Consider the following 12895-nt stretch of genomic DNA (forward strand, 5'->3'; position numbering starts at 1 on the left):
TTTAGGTGCCGTATGGTCAGGACAGGAGTCAGAGACTTTGGTGTAGTATCTTGGTAAATAAAGAGATCTGTGTGCCAAGAAGTTGGATAATGATCAGTTATCCTCCAACCTGACACTTTGAGTCCAAATTTGATGCCATCGCGAAAGACGTTTGGCGGGGTGTTGTGCCATTTTCGACCCGGAGTGGAAGGCGGTGAAGCTCTTTTGGTTGGTGGGTGGGACACCCCCCACTTCCTTGCCTGGTCTCTGTTCTGTTCTGGCTCGGAGGTGCCAGGGATCCTTGCCCTGGCAATGGAGGGGTTGAATCGGAAAGTTGCTGTAGGGTCAAAGGTTATAGCATCTGGCAGCTCAACATTGGTCGGATGGGTTTGGAAGAACAAGAGCCCAAAGCCAAAGGGCGGTTATGAGCGACCTGCGGGGTAGACTCTTATGAGAGGGGAGGAGAGAGACGACAGAGCTGTATTTGGTAGATTGATGGAATTAATTAAATGGCACTGCTTTGTCACCCGCGTTTTTTGGGATAAGGTAGCTTGATCCGTTTCTGCTGCCTCAAGAATCAGACCAGAAAGTAGAAATCAACAAACAGGTCAGTGGGAGCATTGACGTTTCCAAAATAGTTGGTGCGGTGCAAGTGGTAGAACATACACCAGACAAGCTACTGCACCCACACGAGCCTCTCTCCCCTCAGTCTCCTGAACCTGCAAATACTCTCGCAGCAAGGAGATGCAAACCCGTTTCGACGGCAAGGTGACCGCGTGCGTCGAGGGGGTAGAGAAGTGCAGGTACACATAAGCTGAGAAAAAACGCACAGCCTGGTATATGATGACTTCTCTGGATGAGGGAGAGGAGAGAGAGGGGCTTGTGTTGTACAAACCCCATTTGCCCGGTGACCCAAGAACCTCCCACACCAGCGGAGGGCATCGCCACACATGTGTTGCTTGCTGTGATACTTTTCGTCTCAATTATCCAATGTGTAGAGAGCACGACCGCGCGCTGCTGACAGAGAGGAGGGGGTTTGGGGCAGGGGGGAGAGAGGAGAAAGGTGACGTTTCGTCTGGTGTCGTGAGGTTCGTTCATATACAGACACACGGCGCACACTGACACCGTGACAGTCCGTCGCCCTTCTTTTCCTCATCCACTCGTTCTCTTCTTCTCTTTGGCGCATCGCCACGCTTATATTGGAGACTTTTATCCCCAAATCAGTTAATTAGAGAGCCAGCTCTTGGCGCTCGCTCCATCACGAATCGAGTAGGATAATCGCTAATCGAAAACCCGACGAACCTCGGCCATTGTCCATCAGGTCCTAGAGTCGTACTTCCTCCACGGCCGAGAGCAACTTTTCGTAAAAGCGGAAACAACAATGTACAACTTCCACTTCCTCCTCAGCTTCGTTCTCTTCCTTCTCCTCACTCTCAGCGCAAGCGGCGCCGTCGCGCCAGCACACCACATCGACCGCCGTCAGGTTCATCTCGGAGCGCGACAAACCCCGGGCCAGGAAGAGACCAGAACCAGAGGTGTAAGTCTTTCCTAAGTATACCCGAGCAAACATGCCAGAACATTCGTTTGCGAGAGGCTGATGTCGGTTTGCAATAGACTTGTACGCAGATGAGCAACAAATGTAACTTGACAGGACGAGATGCCCAGGTCTGCCCGGCGGACTACAACAGAGTCAGTCGCCCATCTTGAATTATCACGGATGTGATTGTACCTCCAAGTTGCACGAGCTGACATCAACCCTTAGTGTCCCTTCGACGGCGCATCGTGTGTCCTGATCGAGCCAAAGGGGGATTCCAGCCGCAAGCCTGAGGTGCGTTGCGGCTATCTGGGCAGCACACGCTCGTAAAATAGGAATGGGGTAATTGTGAGAAACGGCAAGAAAGCAAGCAACTTGTGAAGGTACCCTGGAGACTATCTAGGCTCTCTGTTTTCAATAGAGAGCAGACATCCAAGTGTTCCCTCTGGTATGAATGTGAATCTTCAGTCATGAATTCCGCCCCTTTCCATCCGCATTGTCGATGGTTGACTCCTGTCCCCTTCCTTTCGGCCAAGGTTCTTCGACCAGTATGAACCTCTTTCCATGCTCCCAACGCAGCAAAGTCGATTGGAAAGACTGCTCATCTACATGGACTGCCGCCAAGTCACCAAAGCATCTTTCTTCGCACTCAGCTTCTCACGCTCAAAGTGCCCAAACAGTTGCCTTGACAAGAACCTGGCGACCACGAACTTCCACTACTGGAAATCCCGCAAGTCTCACCGTGTTGTTGTCCTTAGGGGGAAGAGCTGAAGGAAGGGCGGTATCAGTACTTGTGCCAACGATTGACGACGCAGTGCTGCCCTTGCGGCCCGCCTGCGGTCCACCGCTGAGTATATTTGTGAACATACCGCTCTTGGTCTTGTCCGCGCGTTGATTCTTGCCGCTCTTGTCCTTATCGCCTTCGTCGGCCTCTGCTTCGCCCTCCGCTTTCTGAATTTCCAAAGGTGGGAGCGGCGTCTTCTCAACATCCATGATGTTGAGTTGGATTGGGTCTCCAGGTAGGGGATAATTGATTGCGACATCTCTGCTCTCTAGCGGCAGGTTGGCTGCGATGCCCACGGCCAATTCAACAATCATGGATGCGCTGCCGTCCACTCCAGCTGGCGGCGGGTCTGTCATGTACTGGAAAAGTGTCGCCGTGAGGTTCGATGTACACATTCGGGTAAAGTCCGCCCTGTTGTCTGCACTCTCCGGGGAGTTGAGAACTCTCTGCAGACCCTCAAGGGTAGCCATTCGCCAGCTCACGACCTTATTTGTCAATGCATCGAACTCTTCTTGGCTGCTCATCGTGTACGAGAAACGGCGGATGTTGAGCTCAATCTCCTTCAGCTGCCGGCTGAGCTCGAAGTTGAGGCCGGGGTGGAAGCACTTGTTGAAGATCTCTTCTACAATCCACCTGGTAATGACGGCACGACCAACGGCTGTCATCTCCTGTTTTCCGGTCTTAAGAGCATCAATGCTGACGAACATGTCTAACCACTGCGGTACTGTACGCCAGTCTTTCCGAATATTGAACGAGAGGTTGTTGATAGCACCATTCAGACGGCTGAATCTCGTTATATATTCGCTGTCGTCGAGGGCAGTTCGCGACTGTGACATTCGCTGGTTGGCGACTGCATTTTGCAGCACCTCAATTTGAGAGTTGAGGTTATCGATCTGGGTCTTGCCGTCAAAGTACAACCGCTTAACATTCTTATACTTAGTTACTATGACTTGTTAGTACGCTTCCAACACAGCAGTCATGTCCTCCTTACGAAGCTCCTTGAATTTGTCGGGATCTGTGCCATCGCGATCGGGGTTGGAGGGCTGCGGGCTGTTCCGGCCTTGCTCTCCGGTGGCGCCTTCGAACTGCCGCGAGTCTGCAGCACCGCCGGGTCGGAAGGCAGCGTTGGCACTGCCAGTGGTTGGAGGCATGGTCTGGCTTTGTCTGTAACCGGGAGGCCCTGCAGATGCGTCGACCTGACTGCGCAATGCCTTCTCTGTCTCTTGGGATCGTCTGTTCGGGGGAGGGCCGCCAGAGGGAGGGGCCATATTCTGCTGCTGCGGCTGTTGCTGCTGGGCTTGAGGTCCTCCTTGCTGGGCAGGGGGAAGCGTGGGAGGCAGCGGGCTATCTGTGGTCTGTACGGCGTACCTCACTGCGGGGGAAGTTTGGTTGGAATGTACGTTTGCCGACAGAGCGTCTGAATCGGTGATGGGTGATTCATGCGACAACTGGGAAACAGTCTCGGGGTTTTGATGCGAACCGGCACCCAAGTGACTAGTGTAGATCGCTGGTGGTCCAGCTTGGTACTGACCAGGCTGCTGGTTGGAGTATTGTTGCTGGTACTGCTGCTGTGAGGGGTCGTAAGCAGGCTGCTGACCGTGTTGGTGCTGTTCCTGTACGGTCGGGATCTGCTGTGGCTGGCAATCTCCGTAATCGGCTTCTTCGTAGGGGGTATTGTCGAAGTCGGTCGGGACGTAGCGAATGGAGTTGCGATTGGAATCGGGGTTCTGTAGACGAGGGTCTCTGTTAGGGTCTTGTGCAAATTGGTGATGCTCGATCTCGCCGACGCCCTGCAATGGGGAGGGTTGTTGATGAGGAGCCGTAAGTGGCCAGTCGACAGATTGTTGGTCCAAGGACTGCTGAGACGGCTGCTGGGACAAAGTAATTCTTGCGGGTGGTGGGTTGCTCACTCTTTTGGACGGTCGGCGAGCAAGACCACCGGTGTTATCGTAGGAACTTGGCGGGGTAGGTTGGGGGGGCGGGGTGTTGTGATGATCGCGGCCCGATCCGCCCAAAATGTTCCTGAGCAGCTTTCGTGCAGATCGCTTTTCGGGGACGGGGACGGTTTGCTGTTGCGGAAGAGGTGAGGTTGCTTGAGGTTGAGCGGAGGCGGGAGCAGATGAGGTGCTGTTGACGGAAGTTCTGAGGTTGTCGACGGAGCTAGATGCAGCACCAGGTTTGGCGTTATTGGAGTAGGGGGCCACGCCGGGCGGGTAGCGCTGTGACTGGGAGCGGGAGACGGAGTCGGTGTAATCCTGCTGACTCCTCTGGCGCAAATCAGCTATGGGTGGATTGTGGTGCTGCAATAGGAGGGAGTTGCGCGAGGTCGAGGCAGGAGGATGGTAATCGTGGGGCTGCTGCAGTGGAGATGGCCCTTGCTGCCCTTGCTGCTGCTGGTGTTGTTGTTGAAGGAGTTGCTGCTGCTGTTGCTGTTGGAGCTGATGTTGTTGATGAGCAGCCAGCTGGTTTGGGTGGATGTCAAAGGATTCGCTGGAGCTGAAGGCGGTCGACGAGGCTGAATGGGGGGTAATTTGATTGAGACTATTAGCGCCGGCGGCGTTGTTGGCCGTGGTTGTGCCAGAGCCTGCACTCAAGGCAGGAACGAGGGAGGAGGAGTGAGAGTGAGATGAGGAGGAAGGAGCACCGGCGGCACCAGCAGGGCCGGAAGGCGGCGCAGAACCAGAAGGACCAGGCGTGGGATGTGATGCCGCTGAACCTCCTAAACCTGAACCTGAACCAGATCCAGCAGCAACCTCTCCGCCCGGATCAACAAGTGCTTGCTGCGAGCGGTTGTGGTGCCTTCCAATGCGACCGAAGGCCGGCATTATAAAACTGTGATGTCGTTGTGCGCAGCCGCCGCAGTCCAACTTGGCTTCTTCTTTTTTTGTTTATTGGCTTTTTTCTTGTTCCCTTGTTGCTTGTTTGGGACGCTTGCCCTCCACTGGAACACTGCGGGTAAAAAGGGAACAAGCAGATCGATCGTCCTAGGTATGCCAAATGGCACAGCCCGTGGGTTGACTGACTGATTGACTGAACAGACTGAAAATGAGAGAAAGCAGAGACAGACAGATACACAAGACCGGATGGTGGACCGAACGTGCAGCTTTGCTTGCTTGCTTCCGGGGGTACGCAGCAACGTAGCGGGACAGGCTTCGCTTCAGCTCAGCTTGGTTCAGTCAAATGTCGGCTCGAATCTTGTCTGTCCGTCGATGTGCAAGGTCGAGATGCAGTGGCAGAAGCAATGACAGCTAGCAACCAGCGGCAAGCAAGAAAGGGAAGCAAGAGGATGGCAAGACGAGAGATTGATCAGCCCGTCCTGCTGGTCCCTGTTCCTATTTTTTGCGCGCCTGCGCCTGCGCCTGCGGTTCTGCGTCTGCGAGACCCTGTCTGTCCACTTCTCACCCAAGTTCAATCTAACCTACGTGTGCAGGTGCCCGCCAAAGGAAGCACCACCACCAGAGCAACAGGCAGAAGAACAGATGGATTGGTTCGGATTGGCTACCCAACCTGCAGAAGCGGATGCCGCGCTGGGTGACTGGGTCTAGGTCTGGGTTTCTTGGAGGGGCTTCCTTGGGGCTGTGCACAAGTCAACCCAGGTCGCCGTACGGATACTCCTCGCGAGCTGGAGAGCTGGATTCGCTTACGGCTTGATGCTAGGGTGCTGCCGATGGCTGCTTTGGTAGAGGCTGTCAGAGGCTGTCAGAGGCTGTCTGTATGTCCGCCCAGTCCTGGCGTGCAACGCTATCCCGTTCTCGACCAGCAATCGCAGGCCAGAGACGAATAGCTGCGAAAGAGGGTCGGATGGCCGCGCTGTCGTCTCCGTCGAGTCTTCCTGTCGGGTCTCTCCTCCGGCTGCCTCTATTACTGGCTGGGGTCACCTCTCTTCAGACGAACAGCGGTTAAGGCTCGATACTCGTGGGGGACGATGAGCGACACGCTACAGCTGCTGCGGGGGAGGGATCTGGGGTCGTTTGGTGAAACACAGGCTGGTTTCGATCCGCGTCGTCAGGGGTCGTCGTTCGAGGTCTTGTCATCAGCTACCCAAAGATAAAGCCTCGAAAGCCAAGCGCTTGGATGGCAAAGACAAACGATGAGCGGTAGAACAACGTATGAATAACGGGCGAGAGTTGCGGGTTACTCAATGGTGAGTTGTGGATGTCAACGGTAAATTCGATTCAACCCGATGGAAATTGGGCGGAATGTGGAAGAGGGGGCGTAATCAGAACTGAGGAGAGGAGGTGAATGGTGTCGTAGTGGGATCCCACGCCAGGATAGGGCTGATCAATTACCTTTTCGCCGGTTGACCTTCATCTCCCCACTGGGAACGAGCTACGGACACGAGATAGTGCCTCGCGAAACGAATTATCGGATGGAGAATTGACTACTCGAAGGAAGCCTTGAGAGAAACAGCCAAGGAAACGACACCAGATCCCACGTCTTCCTCGCTCCGGTTCTGAGCTTACTTACATGCAGTGTTTCTGTCCGGAGCTCGCGGCAAGCAAACCAAGTTCAAGGCTAGCAAATGCTTGCCATCTGTCAGCACCACCGATGTATCTGATGGTTATTAGGATGATGGCACGGGCTTGGTCATTCTCAGCATCAGATTTTTGCCAGATTCAGCTCAAGACTAGACGTAATAAGCTCAAAGATTGTTAGGCGTCAAGATTGCACAAGCCTTCGTCCGAATTACAACCACGAGCTCATTCATCCTCCATCAGCAACAACGACCCTTCATTGTTCAGCAAGATACTCGTTCGCCTTCGGACACCTTCTTGGCCACTCGGTAGTGCGGGAGAGCTGCTGCCACCCTGCACCGAGCAGGCCAAACCCGGCCCAGACTAGCCGGCCCTTGGCCTGCATCCCCGTTGTCAAAAATCACCGACCGCGCAACAACGCTGCGGCGCTGCGGCTGACACCCAGCCCCGAACAGCATGCGTAGACGGGGAAAGCGGACCACCCATAATCCGTTTGTTGCCCAAACTGAACGGTGCAGTGCAGAGGGAAAGGGGCAGAAAGGGTTGCCAAGTCCCAGGCTTTGCACCCAAGCAGTGGGAATCGACGTTCCCGACAGCACTGAGCACTCACTCACGTCTACCCTGCAAGCATGCAGAAAAGCGCACATCTCCTGCGGCCGTTTTTCATCTCAAAACAAATCAGGAGGTAATGCGAACCCTCGTCGATATCTTGGTATTTGGGACAGATTCAACATGCTTGGGCACACAACTTTTTGGGAATCTGGGAAATGACGACATTTCACAGCAAACAACAGAGCTTGAGATGGGCATATGGAAATGCTCTTCCCAGAGGCCATGTAATAATCAACGTGAGTACCACCTACCTTATCCCCGCCGAACAGGCGCAGCTCGGACAGCTCAGCCCTAACGGAACCTTGTTCGTGGGCATAACTTTCCAGGTGCGGCGTGCCAAGGTGGTATCTATTCGTGTGTTCCCCTCTATCACTTTAACTGCAAATGAGCAGTGGGGAGCTCTCTCACCTTGTTCTCGGCGAAGGTTTGCCCGTGTCTCCTCCCCCACCTCACGATGCTTTGTCTCGCTCCGATATGAGGCTTTAGCTCCATATTCGCAGATGTGGTGTCATTAACATATCAACAAGCATACAGATATCTGCAGCATGAACATACCATCGCACCTATAACGATACGTCCGGCTCGGCATTCCTTAAGCCGTGTTGGCAAGAAACTATGCTCCAGTTCTTCGATTGTCTCAAGATGCTTATCAGCTGTTCTAGTCTCCGGTCTTGTCTCCGGTCCATTTTATGCATCATCGGCGATGGGATGTTTTCTCTGGACACGCAAAGCTATTTTCAGGGTATAAAAAGGAAATGAGGTAGCCATGATATCCTACTTCTTTGCTGCAACTAACAGGACTAACCTCATAGCTAGATGCTATCTTTACAACCGAGCAAATGAGCTCTGGCAAATCGATAGACCTCGAGCCTAGCTAGAGAGCTTAGGTGGAGTCGTCTCCAGAGTAAGACGAAGCTACCAATCAACCTGCTGGGGACAGAGAAAACAGGGCCAACAGTAAGCTCAGTAAGGTTTTTCATGTTGAATGAAGTACCAATACCGTACACGTCGTACAGCTCATGGCAAATGACATACACGTGTGCCTTTGCAGTGAAGCTACCGGGGGGTGAGTCATGGTGCGTCATTTGAATTAAATCGTGAGAAATGACATCCTGCTGTAGATGAGATAGAGTCCACAAAGCTACTTTGTAGCCCTGGAGCAACTGCCCAGACTCGTGTCTCCGAACTTCATATTTTGAAATGGGAATCGAACAATGACTTGACGATGCCGCCACGTAATACGCAAAATACATCATATCTTCACGTAGCCTTCTTCACCCGTTCCACCGACTGCAGCGCCCTTTGAGCTTGACTTTCTGCCATTCAAACCTGGGCAGTTGATCAGAGGCTCGCATAGGTACGGCTGGGAGAAGCATGTCGACGGCCGGCCAAGCGATCCAACGGTAGGGGTCTAACACAAAAAATGGGGTGTGGAGGGGGGAGAGGGGGAGACCCTTTTACTTCAAGCTCCTCTGCAAAAAAGTTTGTTTGGCGTGGTTAAGGTCTATTAATAGCCCCCGTCGTACTGAGAAAGGATGGAAAGGGGCCCCCCCCAACCCTGGAGAGGGCGAATCTGACTTGTCCATTCGTGCCATTCTGGACTCGCAGTCTCCAGAGAGTGGACTGCCATTGGCGGTGGGAGGCGAATCTCTCTCTCTGTCTCTCTATCTCTCTCTCCGCAACTGGACTTATCCGAATCAGGGATGGCTCGGACTCTTTCCAGCTCACCTCACCTCCTCAGACAAACGAAAGGGGGGCCAAGCAGGAGGAGGTGGCTCCATGGTCCACTAGGTTCACCACTCCATGTCCAACACCGAGTGCTGGGGACCGCAGATCTCGCCGCCATCCACAATGACACGACACCACAATGCCATCTGACCTTTCATGCCGATGATCCCTGAGGAATCACCAGATCAAGCCATACCTACTACATTCATGATTACCAGCATGCATTTGTACGGGTACAAGCTCCAGGAAATGCTGGCTTTCAAGTTGGGAGGGAGTACCTTTGGATGGAATTGAGACGCGGTGGTCTCCATGCCGGATGTTTCTCGGTGTAAAGCTTTCGCTCTGCGTGAGTCGTGACAAGCAAAGCAGTCGGATCCATAGACCCCTTCGTCGACAAGTGATTATGTTTCAGCGGGCATTGTTTGGAGTGTCGAAGGTGCCCTTGATGTGTTCGTCGTATGCATCATGCAAGGCTGATGTGAAGGTATGCAAGTAATCATCATCATGGCTGAGTCCAATAGATCCGGGATCTCGGCCGAAGTATTGGTTTTCTGCAGGAAGGCATGTTCTAAAATCAAGTTTTGCCAAGAGAACACGACACTTTGGTGATAAGCCTCGTTTGTTTGCAAACCAACCATGGTTGGTCTAAGGGATTTTTGAAATGGTCGATGGCTACTTCTCGCGATCCCTCAAGGCAAGGCGCTCCAGGATGTCATGGTTAAGTCCGTACTTCCAAAAATCAGGAAATAATTCGGTGACAGGCCGGGATGGCTTCAACTCAGCTCTAACGGTTGCTTGGATGTGTTTTTTTATTATCTAGAGCGCAGGACATCACTGTGGTACTTGGGACCGAGAGGGTCCTCCTTGGGACTCCTGCGGTCCCGTTCCGTCTGGGTCCCCGTGGTCCGCGGCCCGCGGTTTACTCAGCGGCCCCGGCAGATACTCTAAGGCAGCGTGGCCTGCCATCCGTGACTCGAGACTCGGCCCTGTCAAGGACGTGTGATTGTGTGTTAAGACGTGGACGATGCGGGCCATGGCATGACAGCCTTGGATCCGGTTTGCTTTGGGTCGTTTCAGGTAATCATTCTTCCGTACTGTATCTTCTGGCATTGTAGTGGAACGGCTACAAAGGTCAAGGTTGTTGATAATCCTTATGACTAGGCAGAGCTTGGTGATGAGGATGATTTGGAGGTAGTGGGAACTGGTGGTGATCTGGGAAGACCGTCGCTTTCCGTTTAATCATTCTGAGTGTGCCTGTAGGGAAGTGCCAGTCTTGGGGCGAGTCTGAAGAAGAGGAGAAAAAACGTTAGTCCTGGTTTACTGCAATTATGACGCTGACTTTACAGCATGACTATGAGCTACATATAGTAACGGTCTGAAAGAGCATACCGAGATTCAAGTCACGTTGTGGAGCTGAACGTAATGAACAAGGCCAGTATGATCCAGATTTGACTGCTCTCCTGGGTTGTCTGAACCAATTTGAAGCAAGCCCAGGCTATAAGAGGCAATTTCTGAGTCAAAATTGTTTTTCATTTGATCCTAGGCAGACTTTCACAGCAGAATCGGCAGAGAAAGCTGATTTAAGGAGGTATATCCGACTGACGATTAACTCACTAGGCTCAGTGATGTGATCGACTGGTGAAGTACCTATCAGGAGGCAATGACCGGGTTGGGGAAGAAGACACTAAGAGTCTTAACATGACCATAAATCACTGAGGCCTTTCTAGTTGACCCAGCTTGCTTCCTAGCTTCACAATTTCGCCATCACACACACTCTCGCGGCTCGTGGTCGTTCTCATCCCGGATTTATACCAGCAGGACTAGTAACTTTGAAAGGACAACGGCGAGAATTTAAATACTCTATCTAAATACTCTATCGCACTCAAGATACGCTTAGGCGTCGTTATTTCATCTCAGGACATGTCTTGGTATTTATTCCATTGAGCTCCTTCTCTTTTCCTTCTTGGAGGACGTTCCACTGCACAGGTATTCAATGACAGCTTTGCCAGTCTATTTTCAGGTGACCTGCAGTGTTTTAATGAGACTATGCTGATCTGCTTGTTCAGAACGACACGGTTGGTTACTGGCTGTGCTCATATCTTTTGCCACTTAGTGATGCCGTTAATTTCGAACTATTCGCGAATTTGCTCCCAATAGGGTTCAGCAGAGGTCTCGCGCAAACTTGTCGATTCAAGAACTCATATACCGCCGTTAATTCTAGTGGCACCTCAAGTGAGATACAACGATTTCGAAATCAAGGGCAGGTGATATTCAGCGTACTAGACCGCAGTTGGAGTTTAGAGGGCCGGGATTCGCAGTCTCGAGGTGGCGTTTCTACTGCCATTTATGACCCATCATCGTTGAGCCGTCTATTGGGCGCCGTACCATAATGAAGTCTTCGATTGGATCGAGAAGGATATACGTGTATTGAAAATGCTGCCTTCGACTCATCTCATGTGTCAAAATAGATCCCCAAGTCACGTAGAGATCGGCAAACCCCAAAACGAAATGCGCGCCTTATTGTGCGAAGAGTCTGTTTTACCTTTGCCAAGCTGCTGCTTCGAGACACTCAACACTAGTAACGTCGTCTGTCGTTTGCCTGTCACGAATGGAGCCGTTAAAGAGACTATTCAGTGCCTACATTCCACCGTCCAACCTTCAGTCCTCGTGGCAACAGGTTCCGTTGGGTTTTTCAAAATCAATCCTGGTCATATCGTGGGCCGGCAACACGAAGCTGAGTTACCCACGCTGTTTCCCTGAGCAGCTACATGAACTAGTGACACGAGTGCTCTGCACAAAACGCTGTGATCACTTCGTCGTATTGAGAATCGTTTAGTCAACATAGTTGTGTGAAGAGCGGTGTGAGTGCTGCTAGACTGTTATGCTTAGCCTTGGATATCAGAGTGGCATGTGCTGTTAAACGTGATGCCCTGTCTTTCGACTACGAACCGTGGACAACCAGTCAGATGCCAGGTCAACGAAAGCTGTGCTGCCTTCCAGCGGCTTCACCTCGGAGATCTACAACGGACACACCACAAGAATTACCAGAACCAGCCTCGTATATTTACTGGATGTCTGAACAAGAATCTCACCGCTCGATCGCTGCTTCCCTTACCCGAAGGGGAACCATCAAGCGACCCATGATAACATCGTTGGAAGCCCATAAGCAATATCACATCAAAGATACGTTGGCCACGAGGGCAGCAAGTCTTCAGCTCACTGCTCTGCAGCAGGCGTTACTCGATTTGCCTGGAAAGGTATGAAATGCCAAATTCGGCTCCATAGCTCGCTCTTTCCGGCTCAAGGGCGCAGCATCGTCAGCTGGATGGCTGCATTTGATCACGCTACTAGCTTTCATTTCCAGGAGACTGGATATGCTTCTTGTTGGAGTGCCGATGTTCCGTGGACTATCAGAGGTGGGACGAGGGAAAGAGCGTGTATCATGCAAACAACTGTCTGCGGCATCTCTTCCGCTGTCTAAACGAAGTTGCACAGTAAATATAGAGAGGCAATTTGCTGTATCCGGTAGCACGAGGAAAGTCATCTGTGATCTGCCGTTGCATATTTGTGATTTGATACGTCGGTATCCCTTGACCGAAGACGCATGATATTCTACGGAAGATGTACGATTAGAACCGGCTCGGTCTGGTACACGAATTGGAAGAATTTTGCGAAATGGGAGGCCTATATTTCCGCGGGCCGAGCGGACACGGCCGTCAGCCATGACAAGTGATAGAGCCATCGACTTCCTGCGCGGTACTATGTGGTCATTGAGATTCTTGT

General features: G+C 52.3%; 2 protein-coding genes across 2 annotated transcripts; one reads left to right on the forward strand and one right to left on the reverse strand.

Annotated features, from left to right (window-relative positions):
• Positions 1 to 1360: 1360 nt before the first annotated feature.
• On the forward strand, positions 1361 to 1843 carry BDZ83DRAFT_750109 (uncharacterized protein; the record flags this gene model as incomplete). The annotated part of the gene is made up of 3 exons (XM_060513880.1): positions 1361 to 1516; positions 1594 to 1668; positions 1742 to 1843. 3 exons carry the CDS (start codon positions 1361 to 1363, stop codon positions 1841 to 1843), a joined length of 333 nt encoding a protein of 110 aa, XP_060367379.1.
• A 333-nt stretch (positions 1844 to 2176) lies between these two features.
• Positions 2177 to 5122, reverse strand: BDZ83DRAFT_572803 (uncharacterized protein; the record flags this gene model as incomplete). The annotated part of the gene is made up of 2 exons (XM_060504553.1): positions 2177 to 3240; positions 3289 to 5122. 2 exons carry the CDS (start codon positions 5120 to 5122, stop codon positions 2177 to 2179), a joined length of 2898 nt encoding a protein of 965 aa, XP_060367380.1.
• Between the last annotated feature and the right edge of the window lie 7773 nt (positions 5123 to 12895).

Source organism: Colletotrichum acutatum, assembly GCF_030867785.1.
Source record: "Colletotrichum acutatum strain CBS 112980 chromosome Unknown BDZ83scaffold_25, whole genome shotgun sequence".
NCBI classification, from domain to species: domain Eukaryota; kingdom Fungi; phylum Ascomycota; class Sordariomycetes; order Glomerellales; family Glomerellaceae; genus Colletotrichum; species Colletotrichum acutatum.